The sequence below is a fragment of the Nerophis lumbriciformis genome, linkage group LG07 (assembly GCF_033978685.3).
Source record: "Nerophis lumbriciformis linkage group LG07, RoL_Nlum_v2.1, whole genome shotgun sequence".
In the NCBI taxonomy this organism is placed as follows: Eukaryota; Metazoa; Chordata; class Actinopteri; order Syngnathiformes; family Syngnathidae; genus Nerophis; species Nerophis lumbriciformis.
In genome coordinates this window covers 25,369,533-25,389,677 of record NC_084554.2, presented here as the reverse complement: position 1 = coordinate 25,389,677, position 20,145 = coordinate 25,369,533, and the positions used below count along the sequence as shown (strand labels likewise).

Here is a 20,145-nt window from a genome sequence, read left to right as displayed (position 1 = left end):
TGTTTACGTAATAGAAATGTGCCATTTCATATAATCACTCCACTCAAGTCAAACTCAAAATAATCAACAAGTCCAAACCTATGGCACGCTAACTTCCGTGCAACTACATTTGTGTGCGTGGTAAAAATGTGCAAATGTATTAATTATGATCAATCATTTTGCAAGTAATTAAAAATAAGGTTGAATACTTTTTTCGTGAGACTCAAAATAACAAGTCACGCTTGCTCCCCTGCAACTACAAACCCCAAAACCAGTGAAGTTGGCACAAATCCTGTTCAACCTATATTCAATAAATAGACTGCAAAGACAAGATACTTAACGTTCGAACTGGAAAACAAATTTGAGCTCATTTGGAATTTGATGGCAGCAACATGTTTCAAACAAGCTGGCACAAGTGGCAAAAAAGACTGAGAAAGTTGAGGAATGCTCATCACACACTTATTTGGAAAATCCCACAGGTGAACAGGCTAATTGGGAACAGGTGTGTCCCATGATTGGGTATAAAAGCAGCTTCCATGAAATGCTCAGTCATTCACAAACAAGGATGGGGCGAGGGTCACCACTTTGTGAACAAATGCGTGAGCACATTGTCGAACAGTTTAAGAACAACATTTTTCAACTAGCTATTGCAAGGAATTTAGGGATTTCACCATCAACCGTCTGAAATATCATCAAAAGTTTCAGAGAATCTGGAGAAATCACTGCACGTAAGCCGCTAAGCCTGTGACCTTCGATCTCTCAGGCAATACCACAACAAAAACCGACATCAGTGTGTAAAGGATATCACCACATGGGCTCAGGAACGCTTCAGAAAACTACTGTCAGTAACTACAGTTCGTCGCTACATCTGTAAGCGCAAGTTAAAACTACTCCTATGCAAAGCGAAAGCCATTTATCAACAACACCCAGAAACGCCGCCGGCTTCACTGGGCCCGAGCTCATCTAAGATGGACTGATGGAAAGTGTAACAGTGTTCTGTGGTCTGACGAGTCCACATTTCAAATTGTTTTTGGAAACTGTGGACGTCGTGTCCTCCGGATTAAAGAGGAAAATAACCATCCAGATTGTTGTAGGCGCAAAGTTGAAAAGCCAGCATCTGTGATGGTATGGGGGTGCATTAGTGCCCAGGGCATGGGTAACTGACACATCTGTGTCGGCACCATTAATGCTGAAAGGTACATACAGGTTTTGGAGCAACATATGTTGGTAGCTCCTCTCTGAGCTGCCACCTTAACGTGGTAGAGGAGTTTGCGTGTCCCAATGATCCTAGGAGCTATGTTGTCCGGGGGCTTCCATGCCCCCTGGTAGGGTCTCCCAAGACAAACAGGTCCTAGGTGAGGGATCAGACAAAGAGCAGCTCGAAGACTTCTATGGAAATGCAAGAACCGAGACTCAGATTTCCCTCGCCCGGACGCGGGTCACCGGGGCCCCCCTCCGGAGCCAGGCCCGGAGTTGGGGCACGATGGCGAGCGCCTGGTCCCCATGGGGCCCGGCCGGGCACAGCCCGAAGAGGCAACGTGAGTCCCCCCTCCAATGGGCTCACCACCCATAGCAGGGGCCATAGAGGTCGGGTGCAATGTGAGCTGGGCGGTAGCCGAAGGCAGGGCACTTGGCGGTCCGATCCTCGGCTACAGAAGCTAGCTCTTGGGACGTGGAACGTCACCTCGCTGGGGGGGAAGGAGCCTGAGCTAGTGCGCGAGGTAGAGAAGTTCCGGTTGGATATAGTCGGACTCACCTCGACGCACAGCAAGGGCTCTGGAACCAGTTCTCTCGAGAGGGGCTGGACTCTCTTCCACTCTGGCGTTGCCAGCAGTGAGAGGCGACGGGCTGGGGTGGCAATTCTTGTTGCCCCCCGGCTCAGAGCCTGCATGTTGGAGTTCAACCCGGTGGACGAGAGGGTAGCTTCCCTCCGCCTTCGGGTGGGGGGACGGGTCCTGACTGTTGTTTGCGCTTACGCGCCAAACAGCAGCTCAGAGTACCCACCCTTTTTGGATTCACTCGAGGGAGTACTTGAGAGTGCTCCCCCGGGTGATTCCCTCGTTCTACTGGGGGACTTCAACGCTCATATTGGCAACGACAGTGAAACCTGGAGAGGCGTGATTGGGAAGAATGGCCGCCCGGATCTGAACCCAAGTGGTGTTTTGTTATTGGACTTTTGTGCCCGTCACGGATTGTCCATAACGAACACCATGTTCAAGCATAAGGGTGTCCATATGTGCACTTGGCACCAGGACACCCTAGGCCGCAGTTCTATGATCGACTTTGTAGTTGTGTCATCGGATTTGCGGCCTCATGTTTTGGACACTCGGGTGAAGAGAGGGGCGGAGCTTTCTACCGATCACCACCTGGTGGTGAGTTGGCTGCGATGGTGGGGGAGGATGCCGGACAGACCTGGCAGGCCCAAACGCATTGTGAGGGTTTGCTGGGAACGTCTGGCAGAGTCTCCTGTCAGAGAGAGTTTCAATTCCCACCTCCGGAAGAACTTTGAACATGTCACGAGGGAGGTGCTGGACATTGAGTCCGAGTGGACCATGTTCTGCACCTCTATTGTCGAGGCGGCTGATTGGAGCTGTGGCCGCAAAGTAGTTGGTGCCTGTCGTGGCGGTAATCCTAGAACCCGTTGGTGGACACCGGCGGTGAGGGATGCCGTCAAGCTGAAGAAGGAGTCCTATCGGGTTCTTTTGGCTCATGGGACTCCTGAGGCAGCGGACAGGTACCGACAGGCCAAGCGGTGTGCGGCTTCAGCGGTCGCGGAGGCAAAAACTCGGACATGGGAGGAGTTCGGGGAAGCCATGGAAAACGACTTCCGGACGGCTTCGAAGCGATTCTGGACCACCATCCGCCGCCTCAGGAAGGGGAAGCAGTGCACTACCAACACCGTGTATGGTGCGGATGGTGTTCTGCTGACCTCGACTGCGGAAGTTGTGGATCGGTGGAGGGAATACTTCGAAGACCTCCTCAATCCCACCAACACGTCTTCCTATGAGGAAGCAGTGCCTGGGGAATCTGTGGTGGGCTCTCCTATTTCTGGGGCTGAGGTTGCTGAGGTAGTTAAAAAGCTCCTCGGTGGCAAGGCCCCGGGGGTGGATGAGAACCGCCCGGAGTTCCTTAAGGCTCTGGATGCTGTAGGGCTGTCTTGGTTGACAAGACTCTGCAGCATCGCGTGGACATCGGGGGCAGTACCTCTGGATTGGCAGACCGGGGTGGTGGTTCCTCTCTTTAAAAAGGGGAACCGGAGGGTGTGTTCTAACTATCGTGGGATCACACTCCTCAGCCTTCCCGGTAAGGTCTATTCAGGTGTACTGGAGAGGAGGCTACGCCGGATAGTCGAACCTCGGATTCAGGACGAACAGTGTGGTTTTCGTCCTGGTCGTGGAACTGTGGACCAGCTCTATACTCTCGGCAGGGTCCTTGAGGGTGCATGGGAGTTTGCCCAAACAGTCTACATGTGCTTTGTGGACTTGGAGAAGGCATTCGACCGTGTCCCTCGGGAAGTCCTGTGGGGAGTGCTCAGAGAGTATGGGGTTTCGGACTGTCTGATTGTGGCGGTCCGCTCTCTGTATGATCAGTGTCAGAGCTTGGTTCGCATTGCCGGCAGTAAGTCGGACACGTTTCCGGTGAGGGTTGGACTCCGCCAAGGCTGCCCTTTGTCACCGATTCTGTTCATAACTTTTATGGACAGAATTTCTAGGCGCAGTCAAGGCGTTGAGGGGATCCGGTTTGGTGGCTGCAGGATTAGGTCTCTGCTTTTTGCAGATGATTTGGTCCTGATGGCTTCATCTGGCCAGGATCTTCAGCTCTCACTGGATCGGTTCGCAGCTGAGTGTGAAGCGACTGGGATGAGAATCAGCACCTCCAAGTCCGAGTCCATGGTTCTCGCCCGGAAAAGGGTGGAGTGCCATCTCCGGGTTGGGGAGGAGATCTTGCCCCAAGTGGAGGAGTTCAAGTACCTCGGAGTCTTGTTCACGAGTGAGGGAAGAGTGGATCGTGAGATCGACAGGCGGATCGGTGCGGCGTCTTCAGTAATGCGGACGCTGTATCGGTCCGTTGTGGTGAAGAAGGAGCTGAGCCGGAAGGCAAAGCTCTCAATTTACCGGTCGATCTACGTTCCCATCCTCACCTATGGTCCTGAGCTTTGGGTTATGACCGAAAGGACAAGATCACGGGTACAAGCGGCCGAAATGAGTTTCCTCCGCCGGGTGGCGGGGCTCTCCCTTAGAGATAGGGTGAGAAGCTCTGTCATCCGGGGGGAGCTTAAAGTAAAGCCGCTGCTCCTCCACATCGAGAGGAGCCAGATGAGGTGGTTCGGGCATCTGGTCAGGATGCCACCCGAGCGCCTCCCTAAGGAGGTGTTTAGGGCATGTCCGACCGGTAGGAGGCAACGAGGAAGACCCAGGACACGTTGGGAAGACTATGTCTCCCGGCTGGCCTGGGAACGCCTCGGGATCCCCCGGGAGGAGCTGGACGAAGTGGCTGGGGAGAGGGAAGTCTGGGATTCCCTGCTTAGGCTGCTGCCCCCGCGACCCGACCTCGGATAAGCGGAAGAAGATGGATGGATGGATGGATGGATGGATGTTGCCATCCAAGCAACGTTATCATTGACGTCCCTGCTTATTTCAGCAAGACAATGCCAAGCCACATGTTACAACAGCGTAGCTTTGTAGTAAGAGTGCGGGTAATAGACTGATCTGCCTATAGTCCAGACCTGTCTCCCATTGAAAATGTGTGGCGCATTATGAAGCCTAAAATACCACAATGGAGACCCCGGACTGTTGAACAACTTAAGCTGTACATCAAGCAAGAATGGGAAAGCCCGTGCTAACTTTTTGCAAAGTGTGTGTTACGGGGCGTGCGCATACCATCATTCCCTCCGCAGCAAGTGCCGCTGGATACTCTGCTGGGAGCGCCTCTGGACACGCCCCTGCTCGTTCCTCTCATGCAATCTGCAATCTGCGCACCTGGATCTAATGAGGCTCGACACCATAAAGACCAGCACATCCTTGAGATCCAGTGCTAGAACGTAGTTCTCTGCTCCACAGCAAGCTATCGCGTCTCTGGCTCCTCTCCTTTGTTCTTGCTCTCCGTGTACCTTCTGCCCTTGTCATTTCCCTTGTCCCCTCAGAATACCCTCCGTTGCCTTGGATTTGAGCTGTGCGCCTCACTTCCCTAGACCCCCCCTGGATTCTGACTGCCTCCCTGGATAACGACCTCTGCTTTGGACACGGACCTCTTGACGCCTCTCTCTAGCCCCCACGGACCTCCCGCTTGTGCTACGGATCTTCTCCAGCCTAGCCCTTTTGGACTTTCTGCCTTCTCAGCCAACATGCATCTCGAACAACCTCCTGCTAACATTTCTTTGTTAAACACTTCACATAGTCCTGCACTCAGTGTGTACACATAGTAGCATACACACTCCACCGCATCATCAAGCTCAGGGGTGCTCATTACGTCGATCGCGAGCTACCGGTCGATCACGGAGGGTGTGTCAGTCAATCACCAGCCAGGCACTAAAAAAATAGTCCTAAAAATGAGCGATCATAAATCTTCACTATGACGTCACATTCGTCATTTGATTGACATTCACGGCACCCGAGGGTCTTCTGAGATGACGCTGGCTGCTGCCAGCTCATTAAAATTACCGACTGGAAGGCGAGAAACACTTTATTTCAACAGACTCTGGCGCCGTACCTGTCGTCAAAACTCCAAAGACCGACTGCACAGTTGCACAATAAAAGCTCTGCTTCATCCTGCCTGCGCTAACAAAATAAGAGTCTCAGAAAGCTGGCGTGCACAAGCTAGCAAGCTACGGAGTTTGCCGACAATGTATTTCTTGTAAAGTGTATACAAAGGAGTACGGAAGCTGGTCAAATAAGATGCCAAAAACCAGCCACTTTCATGTGGTATTGGACAGAAAGGAGGACTTTTTTTCTCCTCCATTCGAAAATGCGGACGTTATCAGCACCACTGTCTGATTCCAATCAATGCAAAAGTCATCAGAATCAGGTAATACACCAACTTATATTCTTGTCTTCATGAAAGAAAGGAATCTATATGTGTTAAACATGCTTGTATTATCTTTAAACACCTTTAACTTGTTAACAATATTAACTATATGTGTTAAACATGCTTGTATTATCTTTAAACACCTTTAACTTATTAACAATATTAATTATATGTGTTAAACATGCTTGCATTATATTTAAACACCTTTAACTTGTTAACAATATTAACTATATGTATTAAACATACTTGTATTATCATTAAACACCTTTAATTTATTAACAATATTAACTGTGTTAAACATGCTTGCATTATCATTAAACATCTTTAATTTATTAACAATATTAACTATATGTGTTAAACATGCTTGCATTATCATTAAACACCTTTAACTTGTTAACAAAAACATATATTTCATAAATAAGTAAATATAAATTATATATATGAATGAGGTAGATCCCCACGACTTGATCGATTGAAAAGTAGCTCGCCTGCAGAAAAAGTGTGAGCACCCCTGATCAAGCTCAATAAATTATTATTGAGCGATACCTCCTGTGTCGTGTTGTCTCCTTCCCTCGCCGTACGCAACAGTGTTAGTTTACTGCCATTAAATTCTAAGTTAATGATTATTTGCAACATTTTTTTACGTTTCTCAGTTCGAACATTAAATATCTTGTCTATTCAATTGAATATACGTTGAAAAGGATTTGCAAATTATTGTATTCTGTTTTTATTTACGAACTACACAACGTGTCAACTTCACTGGTTTGGGGTTTTGTACATTTCACACTAAATGTGTGCCGTTTCATTAAGAACGCTCCTCTCGCATCTAAATCGTAAATATGTCAAAAAATAATCCACAAAGTCAGAGAAATTGCAGTAATACAGCAGTGAGGGGACTCCGACAAGCGCATTTTGTAGGAAGCAGCGTTTAATTTATGCACAGTAACACAAGCGGACATGTAAAAAGAGTTAGTCGCGACCGAATAACCGAATATTTTGACGTCAATCGATGACTTGAGCGCCATCTTGCAGTACACATGGGAAAAGTGTTTTTGCTACAATAAATGCATTTCATCAACATCTTGCCCCCACAAATACAAAGACAAAAAATAGCAACCACTATTGTTTTTTTCTTCTTCTTCTTCTTCTTTTTTTTTTTTTTTTTTTTTTTTTTTTTTTTACATAAAAATATAAAAAAGTAGTGTAATAGACTGAATCGATGCAGGCTGGTTAGTAGGCATACTGCATTTGACTTGTCACTGGATCATTTTAACACTTGACACTAATGTTTTTTTTTTTTTTTGCAATTCCTTCATAGCTGAGTGGGAATAAAAGTGTCTGACTTTAAATATCTACATCCTAATTCCTGCTCGCCCCCCCACACCCCCAAAAAAGGAAAAAAATGGAATGGCGTCATGCAAATAGAATTATGTAAAAAAAGGGGCGGAGTCATGCAAATCACAGGACAGCACAAACTTCCTGTCAGGGGAAGCTCACTCGTCCATTCCTTAGAAAGACACCTTTCCTTCCGAGTGTACCTCAAGGCACCTGAGAGAGTGGGCCCCTCCCTCTGTTGGCATGGCGACCAGTCAGTTGTCTGTCTTTCACAGCCAAGAGTGTCAGAGCGAGGGCGGCCACAAATCTCGATACAAAACACACAAGAAGGATTCAGTCAACATGGGACCAGAAAAAAAAAAAAAAAAGTTTCTTTTTTTTGGCAGAATTCGGGCCTAATAGTCATCGTAGGTGTTGAGGTCGCTGAAGTATGTATTGGTGTACGTTTTCCCCGCCAACTGCGTGCTGAAGTACTTCTTGCGTTCCTCCAGAATCAGATTGTTTTTGTTGAAGGCCTGCGGGGAAAAGAGTACAGAAGGAGTTAGCGTTTATTCATAATTATTAACGGTTTTAAATGGCAAGATAAAAGCTACAAATGAAATATCAGGGCCATACTGAAAAGAAAAGCAGAATTTAAAACATTATTAGCATAACCTTACTGCACAGGACATTTGTCTTATGCATAACATTCTATCTTTATTATCATTCATATTTCCAAAAACAAATGTCCACTGCAGATGACATTGGTTCTCAATTCCTAATATCATAATATACTTCATTTAAATTTCTGCACAAATGTAAAGCAATATTGCAGTATAACTTTACTCCAGTATTTCTTGTAATTTTTTTGTAAAATCATGACATTATTCTGACAATAATTTCGACTATATAACTTTCATTTTGCAATAAATAGGACCTACCGTATTTTTCGGACTATAAATCGTAGTTTTTTTTCATAGTTTGGCCGGGCTCCAGTACGACTTATATGTGTTTATTTTTTATTATGCATTTTCGGCAGGTGCGACTTATACTCCGAAAAATACGGTACCTATGCAATATTTCAACCTGATTCTTGTACAATAACCTATGTATTCTTGTCAATTTATAACTTCATTCACCTAACATGATTACTTTTATCTCGTGAAATGACTTTGTTCTTAAATCTACGCCTGTATTGTTGTAAATGTTAAATCTACCACCATGTATTGTAAAATAAACGCCACTTCTTCCTACTTTTTTTCAAACATGTTAAATTGTGAAAAGGTAACCATGTAATGTTCCTTAAACATGTCTGAAACAAATAAACTATAGAACATGTTAACCATATCGTTAATATTTAAACATAAATCTGGTTAAACAGTTAATATTTTAGCGTAATTCTTGCAAAATATTGTAACTTTTTTTCACAAATGTGGCTTTTTAAAATTTTCTCTAAACTACAACTTTTAATGTCAGTAAATGACTAATTTTCTCCGTTTTATTAGTGTTATTTTTTAATATTATGTTTACATTGTAGGAATATTTTAACATAATGTATCACTTTATTCTACTAAATGTTTTCTATTCTACTTTATTTTCAATCTTTTTTTTAATACATTTACGACTTTATTGTTGTTTTCATTTCATAAATTAAGTTTTGTAAAAAAAAAAAAACTATTACAAAAATACAGAAATACCTAATTAAACTTTACTAAAAATACCCTTTTTAATATTGCAATTTTAATCATAAAAAATGTTTTAACATTTATTCTATATACATTTTTTATCATAACAACTACTACTTTCTTTCCTGGCACTGTTGTTATTGTTAAATTTTTAGGGTGGTAAAATTTCAGACATTTTACTTAGACTGTATCATAATATTTTAACAAAATATTAAAACTTTGATCTTTAAAAAATGTGAAATGTGTTTTTTCTCCCTTTTAAATCTACAAATTTTTTCCCTCATACGCTGACTTTATACTGTAAAAATTACAACTTGTTTTCGCTCCCACTGTTATTGATTTACATTACTTGTGGAAAGTCAATTTTTTTTTTACAGAAATTAAAAAAAGATTTAAAGAAATGATGTCAAATAAAATGAAAACAAATATAGTGTAAAAATGTGCACCCCTAAAGCTGCCTGTTTTATTTAAACTTAATTATTGTTGAAACATGGCTTATTTTTCTCCTAAATCTACAACTTTAATCTGTAATATTTCACAGCTGTTCTCATATTAATTTTCTATATTCTCAAATTGTTACTTTAAACTTGTAAAATATGTTTTCATTGTATGAATATTTCAACATCATTTATTCCTTTATTCAACTTTTTCTATTATTGCAACTATAATCATAAAACAAAAAATGTATGTTTGCACAACTTTTATTTTCAATATATTTAGTAAAATTACAACTTTATTCTATTTTTTTTCATTTATTTTGGTAGATTTACATATTTGAAATGATGTAAAAAATATATAAAACTTTTATCATGAAAAATATGAAAACAATACACCTGTGCTCATAATGTAACAATGCTTTTTAAAATCATTGACGATCAATATAGCAATTTAATTATAGCTCCTATTTTGTATTCCTGTGACATTACGACGTTACTCTTGAAATATTATGACTATATTCCCATACCGCTAGTTTTTCTTTTCTTTTCAGTGTGGCCCTCATACTTCTTGGTAAAAAGTGTGTATATTCCAAGAAAAAATAAATCAAGCAACTGAAATGAAAACTATTGAAAGAAGCGAGGTCAGAACTCAGGTTGAAAAGACGACAACGCATCTGGCAAATTGAATTGTCTGCATGTGTCCTCCTCTTTCATCTCTAAAACCATCCTTAGTTTCAAAGGCAGGCAATCAAAACCATCTAATAAGTCACTTTTTTCGATAATGAACATGTGCGCCAGTGTAAAAACTAATTTATTGTCTTCTTCTTTTCTATTATGTGAGTTTCACACCAGGTAATCAACACGTTGCGCCATGTGCACAACGTGGCTGTAACGTACGTGTGAATACTACAATAAGCACACCAAAGCATACTGCGTACATGCTGTGAAACAATTATCACTACGGATAATTAGCCGTTCGACTCCTTGAAGACAACGTTATTGGTTTCAAAAACACTAGAAATGTTTGAAAGCGAGGTCTTGGGCGGTAAAAGATGATACCACCAACATGTTGTTTTTTCATATAATATTTTATTAAATATTATTAATGGAACGGCGTGGCGAAGTTGGTAGAGTGGCCGTGCCAGCAATCAGAGAGTTGCTGGTTACTGGGGTTCAATCCCCACCTTCTACCATCCTAGTCACTTCCGTTGTGTCCTTGGGCAAGACACTTCACCCCTTGCTCCTGATGGCTGCTGGTTAGCGCCTTGCATGGCAGCTCCCGCCATCAGTGTGTGAATGTGTGTGTGAATGGGTGAATGTGGAAATACTGTCAAAGCGCTTTGAGTACCTTGAAGGTAGAAAAGCGTTATACAAGTATAACCCATTCATTTATTTAATACGTTGCTATGATATGCTGTAGGGTTGCACAATATAAATGATACACATTTTGGCAATGCTACTTAATACGGTTGTTATGTTTACATATTTAATATTAAATTATTTTTTGCCTTTTGAACACTTTTTTTGTTATATCTGTATGTTTTTCAATGTTATAGGAGTTTAAAAAAGTATTTCAATTGAAACAAGCTCAGGCTTTCTTGAATAATTTCTTTTTAGTTTACCTTGTACCAGTGAAGCCGTACTGTCATGAAAGCGTACCCTTTTCTTTGCAAACTTCTAAGACATTATTCAATCAATCAATCAATATTGTGATAATGCATGTTGATGACATACTAGCTGGTTCCTGCAAAGCTGACAACAACAATGGCTTCTCAACGCACTGTTGCGTTCTCGCTAGCTGGCAGTGTTAAACCGCTTTTTGGTTGTCAATTCTGGCCTCCATGGCGGCAAACAAACCAAGGTTTGTACATGTAACATTATCACTGGAGGACAAGTAGTAGCTCAACATGCTGCACTACACACCATAGGAATATAAAATAGGCTATACTAACTGTTTAAGCTAGATATCTGTTCAGCTAGTGTGCTGTCACCGGTCAATCCGTGAGTTTATCAAAGTGCAGTTATCAAACTCGTCATTTTAATTGACAATAGATATACTAACTGTTGCGAATTTTACTGTTGTTATCATTAGAGATGTCCGATAAATGTTTTAAAATGTGATATCGGAAATGATCACTATCGGTTTCAAAAAGTAAAATTAATGACCTTTTAAAACGCCGTTGTACGGAGCGGTACATACCCGGTAAAACACGGATATAAACCCAGTCAGCAGCCCCTCCCCTCTTCCCTCTCCCCACACACAACACAGGAGTTGACGACTGCAGCATGAGAGGTTTACTGGCGATGCTTGATGACCTCATCAAACCGCCGCGAGCGGAGCATAACAACAAGAGTGTGTTGTTGCCGGTGCTGTAGCTGTGGCTAACAAGCGAGCTCGCTCGATGACTGACTAACGACACCATGTCTATGGTTTGGGATTATTTTAAAGTGTGTCTGACGAATAAAAAACTGGCAATTTGCAATGACTGCAAAAAGTTGGTTATGCGAGGAGGAACCAAGACGTCTTCCTTTAATATGAGCAATTTGATCTCCCACCTCTTCAAGAATCATAAGGAGATACACGATGAATACAAGCGGAAGATGGATGAAAAGCAAACACCGAAAAAAAGTAGTACCACACAGTTGTCGCTTAAAGACTCCGCCGAGAAAAAACAAAAATACAACAAAAACCACCCCAGGGCGAAAGCCCATGTTGTGGTCAGGGACAACGCACGACGGTGGAGTTTGGTGTGGCTAGTCTGCCCTGCATAGCGCACACTTTGCAGCTTGCAGTGAACGGAGGTGCCCTGTCTCAACGCAGCATTTCAGAAGCTCTGGCTGACTGGTAGGCCACTTCAAGCACTCACCACTCGCTTGCAGCACATCATTGTTACTCACACAAATACGTTAGAGCAGGGCAGATTGAGCCCAGTTTATAATTTCCTATTATACAGTATGCCAGGCAGTTTTGCACTAAAGGAGGACTATGTTATTGTTTACTTTATTACTCTAGTATACTCTGGACTGAAGCTGTGTGCCTTCATTGTTTTTGTAGCTGTTTTTTTGAGGCAATGTTTAAAAAAAAAGAAAGAATGCACTTTCTCAGACTTAGACTTAGACTTTGTGAAAGTCAAAGTATAGTATTTCCCATAGTTGTAGTGGGTATCAGGATTATCTCAGGGAGAGCATGTCCCAAATTCCAATCTGCTGTTTTGAGGCATGTTAAAAAAAATAATGCACTTTGTGACTTCAATAATAAATATGGCAGTGCCATGTTGGCACTTTTTTCCATAATTTGAGTTGAAGTTGTTCTCTTATTTTGGAAAACCTTGTTACATTGTTTAAAGCATCCAGCGGGGCATCACAAAAAAATTAGGCATAATAATGTGTTAATTCCACGACTGTATATATCGGTATCGGTTGATATCGGAATCGGTACTTAAGAGTTGGACAATATCGGAACATCGGATATCGGCAAAAGAGCCATTATCGGACATCTCTAGTTATCATTTATCCTTACATCCCTAATCGTGATATATATTCTTATCACAGGAGGCTGCATTTGCGGTAAATTGGTTCAGAATCAGCTCGTGTAAAACGGTTAAATTAGAGCAAATAAATATATAATTTTTAATAAATTACTGGAGATCCTTAAAGTTGAGTAGTTTCACAAAAGGGTACTTTTTTGACAGCAGGAACAAATTGAGTATGACAGTTATACTGTCATATTGAGTAAAACAACTAATTTTTGTGTTTGCGAACTTTACAAAAGATCATGTTTATAGTAAAACTCACAAAGATACATTTCAGGCATTATTAGACATTTTGCATGTTTGGTTTAGGGAGTTATGTTTGAATAATTTTTTTATTGCTTTTTTCGCATTATCTCAGATTCTAAGAACATTACTGTCATATTGAGTAAAAAACACATTTTTGTGTTTGCAAACCTTACAAAAGCACATATTTCTAGTAAAACACACTAATATACATTACTTCAGCCCTTAGTAACCATTTTGCATGTTTGGTTTAAGAGTTATGTTTAAACAACTGTCATATTGAGTGTGACAGTTATATTGTCATATTGAGTAAAAAACTAATTTGTGTATTTGCAAACCTTACAAAAGCACACGATTCTAGTAAAACTCACAAAGATACATTATTTCAGGCATTATTAGACATTTTGCATGTTTGGTTTAGGAGTTATGTTTGAATACATTTGTATTGCTTTTTTCGCATTATCTTAGGATTCTAAGAACATTACTGTCATATTGAGTAAAAAACTACTTTTTGTGTTTGCAAACCTTACAAAAGCCCACATTTCTAGTAAAACACACACATATACATTATTTCAGGCATTAGTAGCCATTTTGCATGTTTGGTTTAAGAGTTATGTTTAAACAACTGTCATATTGAGTGTGACAGTTATATCGTCATATTGAGTAAAAAACTAATTTGTGTATTTGCAAACCTTACAAAAGCACATGATTCTAGTAAAACTCACAAAGATAAATTATTTCAGGCATTATTAGACATTTTGCATGTTTGGTTTAGGAGTTATGTTTGAATACATTTTTATTGCTTTTTTCGCATTATCTTAGGATTCTAAGAACATTACTGTCATATTGAGTAAAAAACTACTTTTTGTGTTTGCAAACCTTACAAAAGCACACATTTCTAGTAAAACACACACATATACATTATTTCAGGCATTAGTAGCCATTTTGCATGTTTGGTTTAAGAGTTATGTTTAAACAACTGTCATATTGAGTGTGACAGTTATATCGTCATATTGAGTAAAAAACTAATTTGTGTATTTGCAAACCTTACAAAAGCACATGATTCTAGTAAAACTCACAAAGATAAATTATTTCAGGCATTATTAGACATTTTGCATGTTTGGTTTAGGAGTTATGTTTGAATACATTTTTATTGCTTTTTTCGCATTATCTTAGGATTCTAAGAACATTACTGTCATATTGAGTAAAAAACTACTTTTTGTGTTTGCAAACCTTACAAAAGCACACATTTCTAGTAAAACACACACATATACATTATTTCAGGCATTAGTAGCTATTTTGCATGTTTGGTTTAAGAGTTATGTTTAAACAACTGTCATATTGAGTGTGACAGTTATATCGTCATATTGAGTAAAAAACTAATTTGTGTATTTGCAAACCTTACAAAAGCACATGATTCTAGTAAAACTCACAAAGATAAATTATTTCAGGCATTATTAGACATTTTGCATGTTTGGTTTAGGAGTTATGTTTGAATACATTTTTATTGCTTTTTTCGCATTATCTTAGGATTCTAAGAACATTACTGTCATATTGAGTAAAAAACTACTTTTTGTGTTTGCAAACCTTACAAAAGCACACATTTCTAGTAAAACACACACATATACATTATTTCAGGCATTAGTAGCCATTTTGCATGTTTGGTTTAAGAGTTATGTTTAAACAACTGTCATATTGAGTGTGACAGTTATATCGTCATATTGAGTAAAAAACTAATTTGTGTATTTGCAAACCTTACAAAAGCACATGATTCTAGTAAAACTCACAAAGATAAATTATTTCAGGCATTATTAGACATTTTGCATGTTTGGTTTAGGAGTTATGTTTGAATACATTTTTATTGCTTTTTTCGCATTATCTTAGGATTCTAAGAACATTACTGTCATATTGAGTAAAAAACACATTTTTATGTACTTACTAGGGCTCCGGTCATTTATTGTAGATGTACAATATATCAACAGGTGACAAGACATCTTATATTTCCGCTCTAGATATTTATACTTAAAAAACCAACAGGTGGCGCAAAACTCACTCACACACACCTAATGAAAATATTTTTCCAATAATAGGTGTTGATAAAGAGGGTGTGTCATATAGTCCAGATGGTCTTGTATTCAGGCTAAGATTTTGCTATAGTGGCTTTAGTGATGAACAGAGGGGCATTTAAGTCATCACACATAGAAATATAATAAAACAAGAGTGATAAACAAGCTAAATCATGCAAATGTTGTTAGAGAGATGGTAACAGTGCCTTGATACAAGCTGGAAAGAAAAGAGGGGAGGAGGCTTAGACGATCAGTACTCCAACCTGTCACGCACAGGAAGTGCCACAGGAAGAGGAAGGTGCACGATGGTGGTGGCGGGAAAGGACGAGAAAGAAGTAGTAGCAGTGGTGGTGGTTTATGTCAGAAACTTGTCGGGGAAGGTGGGGGAGTGGTCAAAAGGCGGGATGTTGTCGAGAGGTCAGAGGTTAGTAGAAAATCTCCAGGCCCCGCATGGACACCCCCATGTTAGCAGAGACTGGCTGGTGCATGGCGGGCTCGTCCAGCGGCAACAGAACCGAAACGTCAGGCTGCAAAAGGAAGGAAGGAAATAACAGCAAACTTGTTTTTGCGTCATCATTAACTTATGACGCTTGAAGGAGAACTGCACTTTTTGGGGGGGATTTTGCCTATCCTTCACAATCATTATGAGACAAGATACAAGAGGTTTTTTTTCTTTTGCATTCTAACATGTAACAATAATCGTGTTCTAGGTGGCTAGCAATGCAGCTAATGGGAGCAATAAAGTCTACCTCTAAATCACTTTAAAAATGCATTCAAAAACCGTAAACAATATTTTATTTACGTTCCGTAACCTGTCTAATAACCAAGCTGTAGCGACATTGTTATTGTAAGAGCGAACACTGAGTAACGTGACAGTATTACAGTGCTACAGAGGGGCGGTATAGCTCGGTTGGTAGAGTGGACGTGCCAGCAACTTGTGGGTTCCAGGTTTGATCCCCGCTTCTGCCAACCAAGTCACTGCCGTTGTGTCCTTGGGCAAGACACTTTACCCACCTGCTCCCAGTGCCACCCACACTGGTTTAAAAATGTAACTTAGATATTGGGTTTCACTATGTAGAGTGCTTTGAGTCTCTAGAGAAAAGCGCTATATAAATATAATTCACTTCACTACAGTATTAGCCGTAAAAGCTAGCTAAGGCAGGAGATAAGCTAGCTTCTACGTCAGCTCGAAACGCGTTTGAGTTTGTAATGCACAACACTGCGATAGAACACCAACCTGTACTGACATCATATCACGATCAAGATTCAAGATGCTTTATTACTGTCCATTGTACAAGACACATAAGAACTGAAATTTCATTTTCGGCACAGTCCCACTAAGAGCAGACATACGTTACAAGGGGACAAGACGGGACCGCCGACGATTCAGCCACTTATAGCGCTCCTTAAAAAAAAGGTGGGAAAAAGGTGACATTGGGAAAGGGGGAAGAGTAAAAAAAGTATCAGTCTAAGGCTGGACACTCGGGAGGGGTCCAGACTGAGTCCAAGGAAAAAACCTCACAGTATCTGTAAAGTATTAGCCCACATTTCATGGTTTATTTGTACACAGCTGAGCTAGCCAGACAGTGTATGTACTGTAGTTTCAATAACACGCATGACGTGCTGCGTGTATCATGATCGGTATTAAAGTGTGATTCACTCGATGGACAGTTGTGCGTTTGGTCCAGCTGGCCGGGGACGTTTGCTGTCGATTTTTGGACAAGCACGCCATTTATGTCGCAATAGCTTGCCTCCAAATTCCACATTTGCAGCTTCGAGTGACTTTCACCTCACTCTCTCGTCTTCCGTCTGTTCCAACGTTTCACCCTCTTCTTTGTGCTCGCTTCTATAAGCAGTAGTTCATCCTCAATATATTTAGATTTAGAAATAAAAGGTTGTGACTCCTCAAAAATAGCCGTCTTAGTTGTCTGTTACCAAGTCTGCCATGATTAGAACAAGATTTCGGAAGTATGAACACACATTTGTTGCCAGTAGTCGGACGTGCGTTGGAAACAGAAATTAATGCGCAGAAGAAATCAATCCTGGAAAAGATTTAAATGATCAAATTAAAGTAAATATTGAACATATTACATATTGTTATGAACGTGTCTGTTACTACATTGTATATATATAGACTTGCGGTGTGTATATAAAGTTATTTTAGAGGGCTTTGAAGGCAACAACGGTGACTCCCATTAGCCGCATCTTCCAAGCGTTTTTTTTTTAATCATCTTTAAAACCCTAAAATAAGGACGACATGTCACTTCTTGTCCCTCATAATGATTGTGAACAATAGGCAAAATTACAAACAAAGTGCAGTTCCCCTTTAAGAAGTCCAGCTACATTCTGCTGCATGCTTTGAATGGGAAAAAGGTGGTAAATCTACAAAGTAAAAAATTCATAGAGTGTAAACCAAATTAAAACCTTCACATACAGTATGACATTGCATTTGTAATATTAAATAAATGTGGGATTACAACTGGCATTTTCAAACGTTGTATTTAGACTTTTTTTTTTGTTCTGAGGTGTTGTTTTTGCAAAAGCTCTTTAAGGAACAGATTTCTAAATTAGAATTTTATTTTATAAAACAAATAATTCAGTGCAAATACAAAGTCAAAATGGTGTAACATCAAAAACTGAATGGCACTTAACAGTAACGAAAACATTGTTATGCCTGGGATGACAATGCTGTATTCTAAAATACTTCATTATTAAAATTGGAAATGAGGCATTATTTTAGCACATTCAAAATACCCTTGGAAAACAAGCCTTTATTCATAGTTTATGTTTAACTTTATGTATTTTTGGTGTCCCGTCTATATTAATAGCCACCTGTCTGCAACTGAGCAAACTGAATTATGCTCCTGACTCTAATTGTGTGACAGATGAACGCAGCTGACACCTTCATGCCTTGATGCAATTACACTCACCGGAGCTTTGTGCTCAGCCAAAGGATTTGTTCTCCTTCACAGAGCCGCTGGCTATTTACTTTATTTTTGTTATAAAACCTATCTTGTGAATCATCTGCAACTTAACAAACCATACCTGCACAACTAAATACAGCACGGTCACAGACCATAGAAAAGGGGATAAAAGGAGGTCTATTAGGGAGACAAAGTGGACTCTATTTAACTTTTTCACTGACTAATTCTGCAGGTATGCCAATTAAAATGACTTTGTTCTTTTGTAATATATTTATCAACAATGCACAAACGGAACATATAACCTCACACACCCAATTCGAACCGCTTGTCTCAAACACAAAATGTGTCAAAACATCAATATCGCTACATGACACGGCAAGACATGGATACATTTACAATATGGTGCTATTGTGTGTGTGTAGTAGGGTTGTACGGTATACAGCTACTAACAAAGTACCGTGGTACTAATAAATTAAAAACGGTACTATTCTGCTTTTGAAAAATACCAGTACATACTATACACACATACTGTACATATACATTCACTGTACAAACATACATATACACATTCTGTACATATGCAAGCACATATGCATACATATATTCATGCACATAATCACGTTTCATCAAACATATATTAACGTTGTTGCCCTAGGGGAACCTGGGTAACACATGGCACACTGACAACGCTTCACCTATTGTTACTATAACAATATACAAGGTTAATACAGTTCGCTTCTCTTTCTTCCCCTTTATTTATCTGCTTTCTTTTGTATTTCAAGTTATCATTACATATATGTATTGTTGCATTTGAAACAATTGTATTGTTGATAATAGAGGTAATTATTGTTATTATTCATTATCAATAGCGTTGGTATTTGTATTGCTCCATTTGTAGTGTAATAATGTCCATTGTCATTTCTGTATCATTAATATTTATTTCACTAACTGCTTCTTTGCTATCACTTTTACCATCACATTTGTACATATCCTATTCGTTGATGCTGTTCCGTTGTTGTTGTGTTTGTTGTTGTTGTTATTGTTGTCTCTCTGTCTTATTCCCGCAATTTCCCCCTCTGTCTTCCTTTTTTTCTCTTTCTATCCCCTCCTGCTCCGGCCCGGCTGCACCAAATAATAATATAAATCCATTTAATAAAGTCAAATACAAATAAGGCAACAAGAAAAGTATCCCACACTTCTCTTTTGTAAAGTAAATGTGTACAGCCGATATGGGCATCTACATCAACTACCGTATATGATTTGCCTGAGTAGCTGGACAGGACATAAAAAATAAAAATACCGGTACTTAATTTTTTTCATCAACATGATTGTTCGTCAACTTGCAAGGAGAAACAGTGTGAAGACAGAAGAGGGAGAACGGATGTATTTTGGGTTTGAACCTGTTGATTAAGGTGGAGCTATAAACACTGAAGCACTGCTCCGTAAGCGGTGCTCTAAAACATAGCCAGCTAACTAGCGACCAACGTTTCGCCATAGTATTTTAGCTACTTTTAAATCACTAATCCTCGCCTGTATGGCAACAAATAAAGTACGTTTCTTCCAAATATCCTTCCTGCAGGACGAGGAATAACTAATTATGCTTCACTACACACGGTAGGAGAAAACAATAGCTCACCACTAGCAGCAATCCAGTGCTCTTCAATGTAAACAAAAGGGAGGGTCGACGCAGATATCGAGGAGAAGGATAGCAAGTATAAACCCCGTTTCCATATGAGTTGGGAAATTGTGTTAGATGTAAATATAAACAGAATACAATGATTTGCAAATCCTTTTCAACCCATATTCAATTGAATGCACTACAAAGACAAGATATTTGATGTTCAAACTCATAAACTTTTTTTTTTTTTTTTGCAAATAATAATTAACTTAGAATTTCATGGCTTCAACACGTGCCAAAGTAGTTGGGAAAGGGCATGTTC

General features: G+C 40.2%; 1 protein-coding gene across 4 annotated transcripts in view; it reads right to left on the bottom strand.

The window, feature by feature from the left end:
* Nucleotides 1-6,913: 6,913 nt before the first annotated feature.
* Nucleotides 6,914-20,145, bottom strand: part of sema5a (sema domain, seven thrombospondin repeats (type 1 and type 1-like), transmembrane domain (TM) and short cytoplasmic domain, (semaphorin) 5A) — a 393,767-nt gene continuing 380,535 nt past the window's right edge. For 2 of the 4 annotated variants that reach the window (XM_061965607.2, XM_061965608.2), the window contains exon 22: nt 6,914-7,853. In XM_061965607.2, coding sequence (XP_061821591.1) covers nt 7,734-7,853 — 120 coding nt within the window. In that variant the 3' untranslated portion in view covers nt 6,914-7,733. Of the gene's footprint in view, nt 7,854-15,544; nt 15,809-20,145 lie in introns of all 4 variants that reach the window. The other 2 variants (XR_012050550.1, XR_012050549.1) reach the window with 2 other exon arrangements.